Here is a 19,859-nt window from a genome sequence, read left to right as displayed (position 1 = left end):
TTTAGCATGGTATATAAGCCAGTGTTGGACATATAAAAAAAAAATTAAAATTTTTGTGGTTCATATCTTTGTGTTTTTTTTCTAACAACCTCCCTAAGATATCGAGAAATTGATAATATGAAATATAAAAATAGTCATTTATTGAAGCAATTTTAGTAACGAGCATTGTTTACACTTGTGTTGCTCACAGGTAGACATGCTAATCCTATGCTAGTTTTTATAACACTGGTGTTCAATGATGTTCCTAGAAACCTAATCAACATGTAATTCAAATTGCAACATTTTGTATCTCTTTCAGCACAATTGTCATTTGGCGTGTTTCTACAGAGAATCGTCAAAACGGTATTACCCGCGGAAGAATCCAGAATTCCGGAAAACTTCCCTGTAGAAACAAACGCGATGCGGTATATTGATAAACCTTTATTGATAAAACCGCATCGTGCAAAATTTGGTTTCTCATAACCACCTCTGGGAGGTGGTTATTGCCGTATTAATCTGTTCATTTGCGACGCAGAATGTGAGTTAATCGGATTATTCGCTCTGTAGAAACAGGTTGGTTTAAGGGCGATACGATTTTTCGATTCCGGAAAAGATAAACCGTTTTAACGATTCTCTGTAGAAACACGCCATCTATTTTTCTGAATAAAAAAGTTAATTTTCACTTTTTATTAAGACACCCTGTATGTATCCAAAAATCCTCCATCCAGACTCCCCTATTTTCTAGCAGCAGAATTTGTTCTCTGTGTGATCCATACTGCGAGAAATATCAAGACTTCCCATTTAAATACTCCTTCATCAAAAACAATTTTTGGTCACAAGATTTAAAACAATGTATGATATGTGGCTTTATAAACCAAATCAAAGCATAATTCCTACCTATACAATACTAGGTTTTCTTAATTACATGTATAAATAATATTACTACATGTACATGTATACAATTAAAACAAAATACATTTTAGAAGATTTTCATGAGTACATAATATAAAATTACTAAATCACAAGGCACATTTTGATGAAAATATTTGATAAGGCAAATACAGGTATGATATAATACAGCACTTCCCAACCTTTTTTTACTCAAGGACCACTTTGACTCTCAGATTTTTTTTCGAGGCCCACCTACAAAAATCTTAAGAGAACATCCATATTGATGAAAAAAAATGTTTCGTGAAATTTGAACACAAAGTTCTGAAGCACATTCGAAACAAACAGTTTGAAACTAATCTTCATTCGCAAATGTCTGGTAAATGGGCGACAATTATGCACACAATAATGCATGCACATGAGGTTCACATCAAAGTTAGATCGAAACCATGATAGTGTGCATGCTTTGCAACATGCATGATACCTAACTTTAAGTGTACTTTAGTTTTGTTTGACCCACATAGACCGAAGAAACATAAGATATTCTGACAGGTCTGTGAAATATAGTATAGTTTTCCCTCTATTTTTCTCCCTCTGGAGCTTCTAGCAGCCCACCGATTGAGAAGCGCTAATATAATATACCATAACAAGATGACAACTTCATGCCTATAACTCTGTTATGATACGAGAATCATTCTAATAAAACTTCAGCTAAAACTATATTCTTGGATAATGCAAGGATCATATAGTTACCATCTATCAAACATGATCGATAAATTGTTCAATTTGGGGAAACACCTCATTGAAATTCCCAGATTGAAAATTGATATCAACTTGTTGTTGGATAGGCTAGGCTTCTATTCTAATGTCATCAAATTAAAAATATGGTCTAAAATTTTGCATGGTTCTTTTGGTGAAATACCTAAACCATTTGATTATAGATTAAAATAGTTTTTTTTAGGCTAAGTCTACCCCCCCCAAAAAAAAAAATTACTTAAGAAAATAGAGTGATCAAACTAGCATAGTACTGGAAAATTAATAATAATCATAATTATGTAAAATAAGAAAGCTTTTGCATTTCAAGATTTGCATACACATATTTTCACAAAACGGTAATATGCACATCCTGGTCAGTATACAAAGTGAGGAAACTGATGATGTTTGTTGCACATTCTTTCATTTATATTATTCACAGTAAATATCAAATTTTTCAATTTCATAGAATTGATGATAACTATCTCTTCACTATTAGAAAAATGACAATAAATTGTGATTTATAATGAATTCTCCTATTCCACAAGGAATCATACCAAGATTTGCATTAGCGGAGGAAAATGAAATAAATCAAAATAAGAAATGTAGAGGAATAAAATACAAATGATAGAATGAGCAAGTGATGTCACTGGCTCACTTATTCCCATAACACCAATGGTATGCAAATCACTACTTTTTGAAAGCTAAAAATGCCAGAGAGCGTTAATAATGATTTAATCTGATTCTTACGAACTTTTCATTGTTTATCTTCGTTGAGTTTTCTCTACACTGTTTACAGCTAAAGCCGGGGTAATAGTAATAATACCAATGCGCCTCGGAATAGATAGATGGCGCTATGTAAATGCCTACTATTATTATTAAAGTCAACTCAAATCTGGGCTGAACTTGACCTTTAAGTAATTTGACCAAGTGATAATTTCAAATCAGAGGAAACCAATTTCACGGGGGCTGGGGGCAATTTTGCCCCCAAATTGCTCAAAAGAGCCCCGGAAATCCCCATTCATTGCAATGTTAGAGCTTATCCAATGTTGCAGATTTAGGCAGTAAGTTGTGAAAGGTAGCCCCCAAAATAAAAAAAAATAAATATATATATATTCTTTTTTGCCTGTTTCGAATGAATAAAACATAGATCAAACAGTTATCAAGAAAAATATAAACTGGTGATGATAGCGGTCAATACCCTGGGGAGTTACACTGAAGCCGAACAGAGCATTCCCTGTGAGGTCATCGTACATTTATGTTGGAGGCATTGGCGGCGGAGCAGAGGATTATCTTTTGTGTTTGGGGGGACATCTATTGTTGCGTCCCCCCCAAACACAAAAGATAATCCTCTGCTCCGCCGCCAATGGTTGGAGGACCAAACAATAAGAACCTGTGGAGAAGGTTTACGGTTCACCATACACATGGTGAACCGAAAACCTTCTCCACGTTATAAACTCCACCATGCAAACCTACAAAGATCAATAAGAATCTGTTTATCAAATCGTGATAAACCATTGATTTTTATGGTCTGGCGAGAAGCTTCCCTCTTGTTATGTCCCCCAATATGACTGCTTGTGACGAAACATGGGAACAGAAAATTTGAAGTCTTCACTTTCCGTATGACTGGAATGCACGTGTTAATAACGACCCACTTCATACAGTAATAATGATGCAACAATTACATTGCGCATGTACACTGTACCACTGGTACTAATACTATAACTGAAATATCTCTTTCTAGCACCTATTAAAATACAACTAATGGAGTCGTAAAATAGCCTCTGCCAGCAAAGGCCCGCCTTCCGGCATGACAGAGAGCAATCAGACTCCAGGAAAGATATTTATGAAAATAGATTATTATCTTTACAAAGTACAATATAAAAAATACTTCTGATAAAGCATAAAAAGACACAATAATATGTAGTAAAAAGCAAACTTGCTATATTTTGATAAGAATATGAAATAATGAAGACATAGAGTGAAAACCTTGTGTTGTGTTTAAATGAAAAGATACATTGTAATATTTCAAATGATGTACTACCGGATCCATACCCAAGGAAAAATGGTGTTTCTGAGCTGTGTTTGTGACTTAATATTTCTTGTGCTAAACGTCGAAATGAAAAGGAGACAGATGTAACTACAACAAAATTATTAAGAGAGCAGCAATGTTTGACAATATTCTACCAACGATATCGACATGTATTAGATTTTAGAATACATTCTAAATCTTTTTAGAATAACTGTTTGACAGTTACGACATATTTGTGTTGTTAAAAACTTAACAATCATCAATACTTTGAAGGCAATAGAAAAATAATTTGGTTAGATTACTTGGTACCGAATTCTCAAAATGGCACAAATTGAATTATATCCTTCTATACGGCTTCCAGAATCTGTGGGTGATGCTTATTTACTTGTCTTTGGTACCAAATCCTAAAAATGGCCAAAACTGAGTTACGTCCTTCTGATCGTCAGCCCAACATTTGATTGCCATGGCATAGAGGCAAGTAGCAGTATCAAATGGTCAAGGTCTCCCCTCTGCATCTAATCTCCATGGATATCATCCCTTGTGTCTTCATTGGGGAAAGATGTGAGTTCTCTCGGACCGTATGATCCTGAAAGCTCGACCTCGTCGTCATCAGCGTGAAACTCTGTATGGTCCAAACTGTAGGACGTAGCGGATGCTGTGAAGTACGGCTGTAGAGCAAGAGAGAACAATGTGAGACCGTAGTACTGCTATTCATGTGACTAACCGCAATTAATTTCATTATATATATATATAATAATAAAGGGCTAGATGAATTGCAGCTCTTTGGATTTTATGTTTATTATTCAACGTCAACTGATGATAACGGAATACATGCACAATCAAAGACAATGACAGAGATAAAATCTCCCAGTCAAGGATGGCAATCTGTTAATCCAGGTAGTACAAACCATGTAAAATACTACAATGAACCATCAAGAAGGCACAAGGTGATTTTCACGAATACTGATGGGTGTTTATTGGCGACAATTCGTATATGGTCACGCAAAAGACTAATACCCCATCAAGTTGGTGAAAAGCAATGAACGACGAAGGAACCGTAAGGTGATTTTCATGAATACTGATGGGGGCACGTGCAATACACCATCAAGTTGGTGAAAAGCAATGAATGGCGAAAGCATGAGGTGATTTTCATGAATGCTGATGGAGGATGAAGCAGACGATGATTGTAAAGCGGATGATCATTATCACATTGATGAAGACAATAAAGCCGAAGATTCTTGGGCCTCCGACTGATCCGAAATGAAAGACGTGTTTGGGCCAGTGAACAGTTTCTGCAAAAATAGGATAGTTCAATGTTAACAAACAAAGTCGCAGTGTGCAGCCATACGTGTAAGTCTTATAGAACTCCTGTAGATCAGAGGAGATTACTCGAAGTTTTAACCATAAGATCCAGGGGCCGTATTCTAATAATTGTCTTAAGACAGACATTCTTGTACAGAGTAACAGTAACGTCCATATTCTGAAAATGCTTTTCTCTTTCCTGATAACTTTCAATGAGCACGCATGACGTCAGAGCTACTTGCTTAAAGCTAAAAACAGCACGTAAATTTCTCTGCACACAAGAAAACATATCAAGTCATTAAAAGGTATTCTGAAAATTTTCTGATCTGTTTCTTATTTCAACTTCCTTGGAAAATACAATAAAATTTACAGGCAATAGGTCCCGACAGTATGTGGTATATAAACAAATAAATAAGTCAATCAGGGACCTGTCCACGGAGGATTATTCTATTGTTACTGGGGGTGCTGAGTATTGTCACAGCACCCCCAGTAACAATAGATAATGTGGCTGGATCCATGAAGTAAATAGACCCCAAAAAATGAATGAATGAATGAATGAATCAATCAAGATAGAATTTGTAAACAAATGTTGCCCTTACCATAATGCTCTAAAAAAAAACTTTGATAATTACCTGTATTGATGGAGGAAATTTGCATCCAATCATTTGTGCAAAGGAAGGCAAAATGAATGAATAAATGAATGCATGAAACAAAATGAAACAAGTTAGAAGTTTAAAACAAATTTTGGCCTTACCATAATGCTCTTAAAAAACTTTGGTAATTACCTGTATTGATGGAGGAAATTTGCATCCAATCATTTGTGCAAAGAAGGCAACCTGAATGAGAGAACAAAGTACAATGATAGCAGATAGAGAATGCTACAGGTGGCAGATTCTTATTCACAAAGGTACATATCTGAACCTTATGACATCCCTCTTCATATGACAAAAAAAATCACATCAATCTTTCAAAGTGATCACATAAAAAAGGATAAAAGGAAGCAGGCAAAACTTGGAAAAACGTCATCTAAAATCTCAATGTAATCAATACAGGATTAGGAAGCTATAGCATTCTTGATATTTTGTATTACCCATCAATGCATGCAAAAAGACATGCTCTGTGAAAAAAAAACCCATCATATAAGATCTTGTAAAAATGGGTATGATTTTATACAATTAAATGCCTAAAATGGGGGCAAAATGGTTCCTAATATCAACTAATCAAGCGTGGAGTGTGACAAAATTTCTAACCTTAATGGTCAGACTCAGATTTTGTCTAGAATCGAGCAAGGAATATGATATAAATTTAACTTATTTTCTATCGGATTTGACCATTCAAATATAATTCATGTCACTGAATCTCAACCAAAACTTAGACAGGCTTTTTTTATAATGATTAAATACATTTGAAATGATAATTCTAATACTCACCAGGTAAAATATAAAAGCAAAGTAGATCGCCAAAATAATGGCTTCTAAGAGGTACATCGCCCAATGATGTGGCAACTGGGGTAGGAAGACTGCTACAAAATAGATGTTGATCCCGATCACCGTTATGGCTAACAAGCCGCATGTTATAATTGAAAAGCTGGAAGGGAGAGAGGAAACGGAAATAGAAATGACTTGGCTGGGTGGGTTTCAGCCCCTTCTCTGCATTTTTTTACAAAAACCATGTACAAAAATGTAAAAATCTGATTGAGATTTTGTGCATTGTCAGTCTCACTTTTTGCTTTAATTATTTTTAGCCCCCTCCCCCACTCTAAAAACCGTTCGGCGGCCTCGGCATGCCAGTGTTTTCACCAACCTTATCCAACCATTCACTTGGGCCGGTTTCCTGAAGGTTTACAGTTACTCTAACTTGCCATGATGTTAAATACCATGGAAATCTTGTTTTTGATCCACTGCTGAACAGTATTGCCAAGGCAATAACATGTACCATGATGGCAAGTCCTATTTAAAAGACAAGTCCACCCGAACTAAAAGATGATTTGAATAGAAAGAGAAAAATCAATCAAGAATAACACTGAAAATTTCATCAAAATCGGATCTGAAATAAAAAAGTTAGGACATTTTAAAGTTTTGCTAAATTTCACAAAACAGTTATATTCACATCCTGGTCAGTATGCAAATGAGGGGACCGAAGACATCACCCACTCACTATTTCTTTTGTATTTTATTATATGAAATATGAAATGTTTGAATTTTCTCCTCATTGTCATGTGAGCAAAGTTTAATTCCTCCCTTAACATGTGGAATTTGACTGTTTTAACATATTTTGGTTCAAACAAGATGGTCATAATTGTCAAATCCGTAAAAAAAATGAAATATTGTACAATTCAAACAAAAAACTAAAGAATTAGTGAGTGAGTGACATCATCAACTCTCTCATTTGCATATCACAGAGTTGAGCATAGAACTGTTTTGGGGAAAAATAAGCGACACTCTAATATGTCATAAATTCCTTATTCTCCATCCGATTTTGATGAAATTTTCAGCATTATTCTTGTTTGATTTTTCTCTATTTATTCAAATCAACCTTTAATAGAAAGCTGGGGAGCATTTCATCAACATTTTCGTCTGACAAGTTGTCAGCTTTGATAATTTTCCTTGATAAGGCATCATATTTCCCTCTGAAAAATAGCCAAGGGTTGATATAATTTCACAGCCGACGTCCAAGGCGCCCGCATCAGGGTTACAAGCTCTTGCATAGTAAAGAAATCAGAAGTGATTTTTCAAGGTGAGTCTGCATGATAGTTTTATCATTTGATTTAAAAAGGCAGTAAAAACCAGCATGAGAATATTCTTGGGCAAATGATTTTTTTTTAATAAAAAAAAATTATAATAATAATTAAAGAAAAAAATTATTAAAAAATCGGAATTCCGATTTCAATCGGGAGAATATCATGCCTCCTTAATTATGATTGGCTGAGAGGCACTGTTACCCTACTAACTAGAACATCTGACAAGTCCTTTTATGAAACGCTCCCAAGGTCACATACTAGAATGTTTCTGGTCAAGGCATCACAGCGCTTCGTTGCGCACAAATATTTACATTGGAATAGTACATAACATGGATTCATTTCTACTGCTTCTGTGCAAAAATAGAACTGGAAACGGATGCCGACATGGTATGTACTGTAATCAGATTGGCATGGTCTTGGTCTAACTGTTATCGATGATTACATAGAGCGTACTTACAGATTATTTTTATATGAATCCATAATAGGCTTGCTGCTGGTGAATGTCAGGATAGGTATTAATGCAAATGGAAGCTGCAAAAGAAAGGTGATCAAATCGGTAAAATCAAAGCATTCAAGATGGTCAGAGGAATCATGGCTTTCAGGCTATGGTACTTGCTGGTCAGGTGTTGAATAGTATTATTTATGTAGGCCTAAAGGACATTAGAGCCAGTAAAATCATCACTCAATTTTGTTGGCTTCCCACAATAAGGGATTTTTTACAATTACTTTTTATTATGCCCTTTTTAAATTTGCTGATGTTTTGAGTTTTACTTAAAATTTTTGCATCATTGAATAGCCCATGATGTACTCTTTCAATATTTGAAATTCAAAAAATATGGTCAAAATATAACCCTTCTTGCAGGAAGCTGACGATTTACAAAGGTCCACATCACTGGGAAGGACAGTTCCAAGAATACTCATATCACAGAATATTATCTTGTACAATATGTGCAACAGCCAAACTTAGGATACTAATACATCTCTTGGAAATAATGTTCCTTTCCTTTTGCCGAGTAGAATATATCTGTATCTTGGCTGAAAATGTTAGAAGTGTGCAACTAAGGGAAGCAATTTCGCAGATTCCACAAAGTTTTTTATCAAGAAATAATATCTACAAATATGTACATCCATATTTACATGTGCATAATTCTTATTTATTATTCTTATTTGCTTTAAAATAAAACTCAAGATAGTAATGTCCGTCTAACTTTGAAACTGTATGTCAACTGTTGTACCATACAGGATATAAATGTATACTAAAAAGAAATTACATAAAATTAAGTACATAGAGTTGTGGTCAAACGTGAGTGAACCCCACCACAAAAATGCATTCCTTCATGTTGCGTGTGAATGTAGACAACACTATAATGTTTGACGAGCCTAAAGAAACAAACTTCATTATTGAAGGTAATATTTTTAACCTGACTACACAATATTAAGTATAATAACACGGTGGAACTTGAACACTTGGAATATGTTAATTCTCTGGAGAGATTCACTAACTTTTGAGCACCACTGTATATGTGCCCTATTCATCTATACATGTACCTGTAAGCTCATGAGGACATTAAGTAGGTCATTCATTCCGGTGAGGTCATCGATACCACTGAAGATGGCTATGAGGATGGTGGGACAGATGGCGATTGACCGGGTCAAAATGATCCGCCTCCATCGGGACCATTTCAGATTTAAAAAGCCCTGTAAGAAAAAAAAGACATTTGGTTGTTTTCAGATTTATACGTGTTAAAAACTGAAGGAAGAAGTAGAAGTTGTGTCGGCTTCAGATGTATGCATTTTTTAACCCTTTCTGGTGGGTGTTTCTTAAAGCTGTTCATAATTTGCGAGCGACTTTAAGAAAGACTGGTGACCCTTTCTTGTGGTATATAATATGCATCAAATTTTCATAGGAGTTCCTATTGAAAGATCGCTAGTCGTTCCTAAAGTTGCTCAACCGGCTTATGAATCACCCACCTGGAAATTGAAATTTGGTAGGGTTCAGATTTATAAAGATAACAGCTGCCCCCAAACCAACTACTAGTAACTCTAAATCTCTATAAACAGCCATACTGATCATTATCTTTCATCATTATTGTTGCACTTAATATCATATGGTTCTTTTTCCACGGTTTCTATTTATCTCACAGCATTGTCTTAAATCTTAAAAAAATGTAGAGCGATAAAGTTGAGATGGCTTCCTTCTCCGTAACCTCTTTGACCTACCTCCATTGCAAACTGCCCTGCGTAAGTACCTGTCATCGTTGAACTTTGACCTGATGCCAGGATCCCAATGGCCCAAATGTAGAGGGCAGCAGCACCGTACTGACAACCTAAAAACACACCCTGGTAAAAAATAACAAACAAAGTAAAAATATCACTCAATGGAAATAAACACAATTACCAAGTGAATAGTTACAATATTGAAGTGACTCAACAATACTGGCATTGTATAAGTTCAGAGGAATTAATGAGGCAATATTGAACAGATATGATTTTAGATTTTATCATTTTAGTTGGAACTAAAGTTTGGCTCCTAACCGGAAGAACAAGAGCCCGGTGTATATCGACAGATAAAAGGTTGAAAAGTGAGCAGTCCATGACTATTTCTAAAGTTCAATTTGTACCCCTTGAGGTAAGATATATTAAATTTGGATTTCTAAATATTCACTTGTTATAATGATAATAGTACAAATAGCATGATTTATTTATAGTTCTTTTCAGAGGATACGAAGCGCAACTGCTACACGATTACCCCTGCTTTAGATTGAGATCCTAAGCAAGGGCTCAAATCATCGGAAGTTGTGAATGTGGTTGATATGTGCAAATAATTCAGGGTATGGGTCATGGCCACCCCAATTAATTTAGGGTTCAAAGTGCTAAAACATTGCCAAGTATTCTGAAGTCTGGTTTAATTTAAACTCTGGTTTAAAGTCGTGGTTTAACTATGGAAAGCCAGTTATTACATAAATCTATAACAGCAGAGGTTCAATGTATCAGCTCATTTGACTCCCAAAACATTCTTAACTGCCTGGGAAGGATAAGTATGATAGTTGTCTTCACCATTAAAGAATTAGTAAAGAGCACAGTAAACACGAGAAGCATTCACTGTAAACAAAATTTTGAACCGTTTGGCTTCCCATAATTTTAGCACAGAGCTAGGCCATGGTCTAAGTTAAACCTGACTTCAGAATACGAAACAAGGATACACTTACCCCTCTGTACAAATCGACACTCTCAACCAGTGAGTTGTTATCCGGGAATACATCTATATACATATTAAGATTGTGCTCCACACACTTGTTATGCTGTAAGGGAATGAGAGAAGGCAATCGAAGTCACAATCAAACAACACAATAGAAAGCAATACAACACATACTGTATATCTCTAGCATGACAGGGGACACCGATTCCCATTTTTCGATAAGCTACAAATAAAGAACATGTCACCTGACTCATAAACTTGCAACCGTGGAATTCTGACCGACTTCAAATGAATTTTGACCTTGAATTTCTGACCTGGATTTTTGAAATACCATATGTTAATTCGAGAGGATGTCGGAAAAAATCCATTTTAAAAATTCCACAGGGAGTTTCACACAGAGTTCATGACTATTACCAAGTAGCAAACAGGTACCTATCTCAAAATCATTTAACAATTTTTCTACACAGACAAAATCATAGGCTTATTGATCCTCGTAACTTAGTATATGTACAAAGTTATCTAAAAAGGTATAGAGTACCAAAGTGTGACGTCATCAATTTTCCATTTTTGCATGTCAGCGTTTTTGATACCATATTTTGATAGAGCCTGATAAAAAACCCTCACAACCCAAATTTGATGGGAATCGGTCCATGGGGCCCCATGATATGACCTCATGAATACATAATTAGCCCCATTGAAGTCAGTGTTTACTGGCTTGGTTCTAAATGTAAGGAACCAGGCCAATAATATATTGACTTCAATGGGACTAATTATGTATTCATGAGGTCATATCTAAGGCCCTGATATACTGATTCCCTCCAAATTTTGGTTTTGGGGGTTTTTCATCATGCTCTACCAAAATATGGCATCAAAAACGTTGAAGTACAAAAAATGTTTTTGTGACATCATCACTTCGGTACTCTATAGTTTCAGACTAGCCATTTATAACACACAGTCAATGAGAGACAACATACAGCGTTTGTCGGTTCGCTACCCCATAAGGAACTACTTCAGGAAACAGCCATACGGACATTTACCACTTGTGCATTTGTTTTATCATGAAGTCCTTCTGCAAAGACGGAGACAACGAAAAGGTTGATGATGAAGGAAACCAGGAGAGCGATACTAGCCTCGATGAAATAGTATTTGTTAGCCTCTTTTACAGCCTCTTTCTTAGTTCTGTCCACATCTCGTGACTAAGCAATGAATAAAGAAATTAAGATTTGAAAGGTGCAATAAATTGAATATGAATTTGGAAGCTGAAAATTTATGTTCAATAGTGACCGAAGCAAACTTCAGAAAATAAAGACTGGATACCTAAAAAAAAAATAATAATAAACTTGAATTTTAGAGCATCTATGCTTGATCCCTTACATTGAGGACCTTCCTAAAATGATTTGTGTCTGTTTTCTTGTTCATACAGTATGAAAAGTTGTAATGGTCTCCAATATTCATGGGTAGACAAATTTGTAACATGGATTAAAAGAGAGAAAAATAGGAAATCAAGTATTTAAAATGGTTTATTATTTCATGGGATTGTCCCCTTCTTGTGGAAGCATTGTGGTGAAGTAGTTCTGACTCTTGCCTTGTAATCAGAGGGTCGTGTGTTAGAATCCTACCACAGCCCAGTGTCCTTTGGCAAGGCGTCAATCCACATTTTGCCACTCTCCACCCAGGTGTTAAACATGTATGTAGTATGCCTAGCAATCCAGTCTTGGATCTCATGTTGGAATGGTCCCCAGGGAGTGGAGAAAGTGCATAAACTGTGTGGATCTGATTGCTGGGATAATGATAATTATAATGTAAATTGCTTTGAAACATACAAGTATGAAGCCCTATAGAAATGTAATTATGAATATTATTTATTATTCTAGCCTTGAGGCGTACCTTGACTAGAGCTGAATGCAGGTATATATTATGAGGCATAATGATAGCCCCGATGACCCCGACAGCTTGGAGAATCTCCTCTTCTCCGCAGTCCCCACACGATGGCACAAACATCCCTTTCAGAACCTCAACCTGATCTGGAGCTGCAGCAATATACTGAAAGAAACAAGGAATATTATGTGATCTGGGGCACATTGCATAAAATTTACTATTATGGTAACTTTGCCATCCAATGGTAACTACCATGGTAACGATGATCTAAAGCCAATCAAAATCAAGGATTCCATGCTAGTTACCACTGCATGGCAGAGTTACCATAATGGTAATGTTCATGCGACGAGACCCAGGGTTAAAATTCATTGAGGCCACTTTAAAAGGTCATTGCCTACATACATGTATAGAAGCCATATTCCTTGGCACTAATGCCCCTCTCATTGGCATTATGTTTGGTGCCCTTTACTATATTTCCCATTTGTTGCAGGTGAGTTGGGGGTAATCACCCGGCAACTCATCCGCAAGGCTTGCACTGAACGATGTGACAGGGCCTTAATTCATGGAGGGAGTGGAGGTGAAGGGGTAACCAATCACAAGGCAACTGCCACAGAGTCTGAAGTACTGTACATCTACAATAAGTGATTTATCAGTTAATTTCTTAAACGTTCAGAACAACCACCATCTCTGCATTGGAGTTGCTTTCAGGGAAATACATGTAAATTATAATCAAACAAAACAACAAAAAAATGAGATTGGTAGGAAGTATTGGTGATTTACGAGGGATAAACCATCTCAACATCAATGAAATAAATGCCAATGAAAACCCCCAAATCTAAAGTGTACATGTAATATTGTGTAGCACTACTAGGCACATGGAAGAATACACTACATACACTGAACAGGTCTACTAATACAGTTGTGCTCATAAGTTAGTGAACCCCATCAGATAATCAACATATTTAAGGTGTTCTAGTTCTGCCATATCTTAGATAAATTGTGAAGTCAGGTGACAAAATATGACATTCAATAAAGTTTGCTTCTCTGAGATGGCCAAAATTCGTAGCGTGGTTGTCGACATTCAACACTCAGCATGAAGGAGTGCATTTTGATGTGGGGTTCTATAACTTTCGAGCCCAACTGTATTATGATATTCTTACCTCATAGCCAAAGGTAAATGCCATTACTGTTATCAAGAATGCAAAGAAGGCTTCCAGTTTACGTAGACCTAGACACAGGAAAGAGTGAGAATATCTTGTTCAATACAAATAAGTAAAAAAAGAAAATAATCTTTTAATCGTCATGATCTTCAATGTATTATTGTTGCGTTGGGGATCAATTTGGAAAAGGGCGATTGTGCATGTTAAATATGTTTGTGACGAATACAAAATATAATGCACAGAAAGCGCACATAGATGCAGGAATTGAAAACACACAAAAACAGCATGAAGTGCACTATAAAATTTACTCAAAAGTATTTTGAGCAATTAAATTAACCGGTGACCTCTTATCTAAAAGTCATATAATATTTTCCCTTTTTAGCTATTACATTTTTACATTTGTTATTAGTGTGCATTTACAAAATATGGTGTTTTGACTACATCACTGCAGAGGCTCATATTGACATGTAATTGTTCTCTAATCCTATACAAAGGACGTAAGTAAAGAACCTTGAAGATTATCATAGTCAAGATTTTGAAATAGAATTATGGGAAATAAGTTATAAATGGTCTGCAAATGCTCCATGGAAGCTCCATTCAAATAATGATTAAAATAAAGAAAATGAAAACACTACTAAACCCCAATTTACCATTCAATTTGCCTATCTGAAACTAAATGAAAAATATAGGTGTTTTAAATGTGTGTCTATCAAATGAAATGACATCTAGTAAACCAAGGTAGAATTAATAGGTGTTTACATCACTGTCTATCTAGAAAAAAATAAGAAAAATTGAAAAAATACATGTATAAGAAAGTTTGGACTAGTTTCATTATGTCAAAAAGTACTGCTAATTTTAGACAAGATAAGACTTTGGTATTTTTCTTGTACCTATATTACAAATTTACTAATCCAAAAGTGTTTTAAAATAAAAATAATACAAAGGGGAACAAAGGAAATTAAAGATATTTCCCAATAAACAGAATCTACAACAGTTTATGCTAATGTGGAAAATCCAAAATCATAAATATCCGGTACACACTATTATAAAACTAGCCTGTTTGAGCTATAATAAAATTAAAATGTACATCCTATAAAGATTAAGAGCAATGAAGGCCATTTCCCCAAATGAAATCCAAAACCCAACTGCCAGATTTCTACAATTTAAAGTCGAATAATCAAAGTTACATGGATCTACACTATCTGCGGAGCAACCGCAGGATAAAAAAGTTAACCATTTCCATCCTTTCTCGGTGTCAGTTGACTTTGTCTCTCTTAAAAGCATTGCTGCAGAAAAGTGGGTTGCAAGAAATATCAGGTCGTTATGAGATTAACATTCAAAATTGAGTTGACAATTGGAGGCTAGAAAATAAGTTGTTTTGGAGTTTGAATACAACTACAGGTATTTCTGCAATGAACCCAATGGTGTAACTAGTGGACATGTATCATTGCTAGAAAATCTTGCACCAGAGAATTAATTCTTTGCCACCTATTAATCCCAGTTTGCCAATGAATTTCATTTATATTTTTGCTGTTGAAATTAATATTGGAATCTTTGCCATTAAATTTATTATCATAATCTTTGCCGCTGATTTATAATTTAAATCTTGCTGCTGAATTCATTATACAAAATTTTGCCTCTCAAATTAATATTTACATCTGTGCTGCTGAATTTATCAGTTAAATGTTTGCTGTTTAATTTATTATTTAAATCTTTGCTGCTAGTTTTATTTAAGCCTATGCTGCAGAATTCGTTTTAAGTTCAGATAATTAGAATTGTTTTTTTATCATTTTCATTTAAACATTGATTTTATTAGAGCAGTACGGTCAGTCACAAAGCCCTCATTATTCTTTTCTCACATATATGGCATAAATGTAAAGAGCCAATCTAGCTGCATGACTATTCTGCTTGTTTAATTTAACATTACACTTGAGTCTCGGCATTGGCTAAAGCCAGGGTTACACCAAAACCAAATTCTCCAAAATAAATTTGGACTAATTCTGCCCCAATATGGCCTTGATTCGGATCCTATTCGTCTCTGATTCGGGATCTCCCCAAATTAAATCAGGAGTATGCGGCTGTCCCTCTCCAAATGTGAGAAAATTCGGGAGGGATTCGGAACATTCGTGGATGTATTCGGTTCTACCCTCCAAAATACTCGTGAATGTGGCCACAACAAATTTCATTCGGGCAACATTTGAGATGTATACGGATGGAATCAGTTGGATTCTGTATGTTCTGGAAGGCATTAGGGCAATTCTTGGAAGTCAATTATTGGCAATTACATGTATGCTCCGATTCGGGACCTATTCCGTACGGAATCGCCCCAGATTCAAGAGAATTCGGTTTTGGTGTAACCTTAGCTTAAAGCTGGCAAGACAATAAAGCCAGTTTCACTCCAACAGAGTTCAACCTATCAGAATACGGGCCAATGACCGTGGCTTACCATATTTATCTAGAAACAAAAAGACAAATGTGTCTGTGATGGTTATCAGGACACCTGCGTAAAGAGGGATTCTGCAAAAAATGAAAGAGGAGAAAGCATGCAAGTATTGCGATTTGATGAACATAATTGGCAGCTAAAAATATGTAGCAATATAAACACTCCATCATTGTCCCCTCCCCCCTCTCACTCTCTCTCTCTCGCTCAGAAATAAAATCAAACGCATTCATACTCAATTTCCATTTAAAGAGAGCAGATAGAATGTGATAGCCATTCTGATCACCTCCTGCATGTCCGAACCACTGATTGCACTATGACTCCTTGACCTTCACCTTCACCCTCCCTCTCCCTGACCCCCCCCCCCTCTTTCCTCTCTCTCAAACCCTATGAATTCACACTTAATTTCCAATAGAGAGCAGATAGAATGCAATAGCTGTTCCAATCACCTCCTGCATGTCCGGACCTTTGATAGCAATCTCTACCATGACCCCTTATCTCTACCCCCTCCCCTCCCTTCTTCTCCCTACCCCCTCCCTCAGTATAAAATAAAACGCATTCATACTCACTTTCCATTAGAGAGCAGATAGAACGCGATAGCCGTTCCGATCACCTCCTGCATGTCCGAACCTATGATTGCAATCTCTACCATGATCCAGAGAAAGATCCGAGGGTACTTGGGATACTCCCGGTAACACACCTCCGCCAGGTGCATACCGGTGACCACGCCCAGTCTGGCCGCCAGTCGCTGGAGCAGCAGACCCAGGAGGGTAGCAAACATCAGTAACCATAGCAACTGATCAGGAGATGAATTGGGTATCAAGTGACAATGACAATAATTTTGTGGGATAAGTGTACAACTTCATTCACTTATTATACAAAATATATATAATATACATTATATATATTATTCAATTAATTTAATTTAATTCAATTAATTCAATTCAAGTTTATTTTGCTCTCTGCATAAAAATGAACATACATGTAATTGTGATAAAATACATGGGAACAAAGTTTACATAACATCAAAGACATAAAAGTAATACAAAAAAGCATTGAGAGGGAAGCAGCCAAAAAGGGAAGCAGCCAAAAAGGAAAAAAAATATCCTTATAAAACGGCCGACCCAACTTACTTTAAAAAGAAAAATAATTATTGACAATATCAAAAGTAACAACAAAAAAACAAATTAGAAGACAATACAAAAGCATAGATACACAAATGGTAAAATCTAGATTATATAAAAAAAATATTTACAAACAGGTTTAATTATCAATTATGAAATTTCTGAAGTTACGATTGAAAATATTAAATGAACAAGATGTTTTCAAATTAACCGGCAAAGAATTCCAAAGTAGTGGGCCACAAAAGAAAATAGATTTATGAGAAAGGCAAGTTCTTATTTTAGGAAAGTGGAAGTTTGCAGCATTTCTAGTAGAGTATTCATGAATATTATAATTTAATTTAAAACGGTTCAATAAAAACGCTGGTTAAAGTCCTTTAGAACATAGATACATAAAAAGTCCCATTTCATACTTGTACATATCATAAATATTTAAAATTTTAAGTGAATGAAAAATAGGATAAGAATGGGCATAAAAAGGAGAGTTGTTTATAATTCTGACTGCACGTTTTTGAAGTTTGTGTAATCTCTCTAAATAAATATTCGCAGCACTTCCCCAAGCAAGAATGCCATAATTAAAAAATGGTGAAATAATAGCATAATATAGCATCTTTAAAATATTTGGTGGAAAATTATGCGATTTGTACATTATGCCTATGTTCTTAGATATCTTATTGCAGATGGCATCAATATGATTTAACCACATTAATTTATTGTCAATTATGACACCAAGAAATTTTAAAGATGAAACTTCTTTTATTATTGAACCACACAATTTTATATCAATTTCATTAGAGTTTATTTTCTTATTTGTAAATATCATAAAGTTAGTTTTAGAAACATTGAGGGATAATTTGTTCCAGTATAACCAATCAGTAACCTGTAATTCCTCATTAAATTAACAAAAGTATTCTCAGTCAACCATGTTTCTGTGATCCCCAATAATGCTTGATTGGATTTGTAAAGAAGACAAAAAGAAGAGAACTCATCAAGTTTATTAATCAAACTCCTGCAATTGAAATGTAAACAGATAAATTTAAAATCATTGACCGAGTTATTTGCATTAACATATTCATTAAACCCATCAATTGAAAAATATGATTGAGGGAGTAAAGTTTCGTGAGAATTAGCCGGAGATAGGTATTCATGTAACCTGTTCAAATCAAACCTGTATTCATCATTTTGAACAAATTGATCGAACACATCATTGACACTATTCAAAAATACTTAAGTTTATACACAACATAAATAGCAAATAAATAACTTATTCCAAATTAAAACTTTATAAAAAGAAAACAATTAAAAAAAGTAGTTATATACCGTTTGCAATCAGATACATATGGAGATAAACATTGTATTATAACATGAGTGATTTCTTTCACATGACGAATATTGCTTACATTAGAATACAAAATCACACATATTCTAGATCTCTCTTTGAGTGGATTTGTTTTTCCAAGTTTTCTTTTCCATTATTTATTATATAAAATACACTTTTAAATATGGTTCAAGTTTGGTTTAATTTGCATGTGAAACATGAAAATATGTAGCATATTTATATCTAAGTTTATCTTCAACTTTTTTACCTGAATATTTTCATTTCAAAAGACTTAAGAAATGACTTGATATAATATTCTCATTTTTAATGAAAAACCAAAATTTAATTGGCCACACCATGACTTTTAACCTCAATTTGGTATTTGTCAATTTTGACAGTACAGTGTATAATAAATTATCAATGTTGATTTTATCAAGTTTTAACATTTTCATATTTATCCATGGCTTGCCATAAGTAAATAAAAATCCTTAAAGGAGAATGAAACCCTTGAAACCAGCTGAATCCATATCAAAGAGAAAAATCAAAGAAACATATTGTTGAAAGTTTGAGGAAGATTGAATGAATAATAAGAAAGTTATGAGCATTTGAATATTGAGATCACTAATGCCATGTAGATCCTCCTATTGGCAATGCGACCAAAATCTGTGATGTCACACACGTACAACTCCCTCATTACTTTAGTACTTATTTCACTTATATTCTCACTTTTATAGAGTCTATCACAAGGTGAGGTGTTCTCTTTATGAGAGGACAAGTACAGAGGTTTCACAACATTATATCATTGATGAATCGTTTGTCATATGATTAGAATGAGCAAAAAGAGATGTTTTGGGGTATATTTTCAGTGTCCAAAAGGGGAGAGTTGTTCATCTGTGACATCATAGATCTTGGTCGCATTGCCAATGGGAAAATCTCCATAGCATTAATAGTGATCTCGACATTCAAATGCTCATAACTCTTCTATTGCTAGTCGCATTTTACTCAAACTTTTGTTGATGTTATTCTTTGATTTTTCTGCTTTCTCAAAA

At 35.0% G+C, this 19,859-nt stretch overlaps 1 protein-coding gene across 4 annotated transcripts in view; it reads right to left on the bottom strand.

Annotated features, from left to right (window-relative positions):
* Positions 1 to 3,541: 3,541 nt before the first annotated feature.
* The window catches only part of LOC129275033 (natural resistance-associated macrophage protein 2-like), a 31,568-nt gene continuing 15,250 nt past the window's right edge, over positions 3,542 to 19,859 (bottom strand). For 2 of the 4 annotated variants that reach the window (XM_064109006.1, XM_064109005.1), the window contains 12 exons: positions 16,941 to 17,167; positions 16,378 to 16,448; positions 13,932 to 13,999; positions 12,781 to 12,936; positions 11,931 to 12,089; positions 10,904 to 10,996; positions 9,915 to 10,034; positions 9,243 to 9,392; positions 8,152 to 8,225; positions 6,385 to 6,541; positions 5,740 to 5,790; positions 3,542 to 4,320 (listed from right to left, as the gene is read on the bottom strand). In XM_064109006.1, the coding sequence (XP_063965076.1) occupies positions 4,168 to 4,320; positions 5,740 to 5,790; positions 6,385 to 6,541; positions 8,152 to 8,225; positions 9,243 to 9,392; positions 9,915 to 10,034; positions 10,904 to 10,996; positions 11,931 to 12,089; positions 12,781 to 12,936; positions 13,932 to 13,999; positions 16,378 to 16,448; positions 16,941 to 17,167 (1,479 nt within the window). In that variant the 3' untranslated portion in view covers positions 3,542 to 4,167. Of the gene's footprint in view, positions 4,321 to 4,774; positions 4,945 to 5,739; positions 5,791 to 6,384; positions 6,542 to 8,151; positions 8,226 to 9,242; positions 9,393 to 9,914; positions 10,035 to 10,903; positions 10,997 to 11,930; positions 12,090 to 12,780; positions 12,937 to 13,931; positions 14,000 to 16,377; positions 16,449 to 16,940; positions 17,168 to 19,859 lie in introns of those variants that run through there. The other 2 variants (XM_064109007.1, XM_064109008.1) reach the window with 2 other exon arrangements.

The sequence above is a fragment of the Lytechinus pictus genome, chromosome 13, assembly GCF_037042905.1.
Source record: "Lytechinus pictus isolate F3 Inbred chromosome 13, Lp3.0, whole genome shotgun sequence".
NCBI classification, from domain to species: domain Eukaryota; kingdom Metazoa; phylum Echinodermata; class Echinoidea; order Temnopleuroida; family Toxopneustidae; genus Lytechinus; species Lytechinus pictus.
Note: the sequence above shows the minus strand (reverse complement) of the source record. Positions and strands in the feature narration are given on the sequence as shown.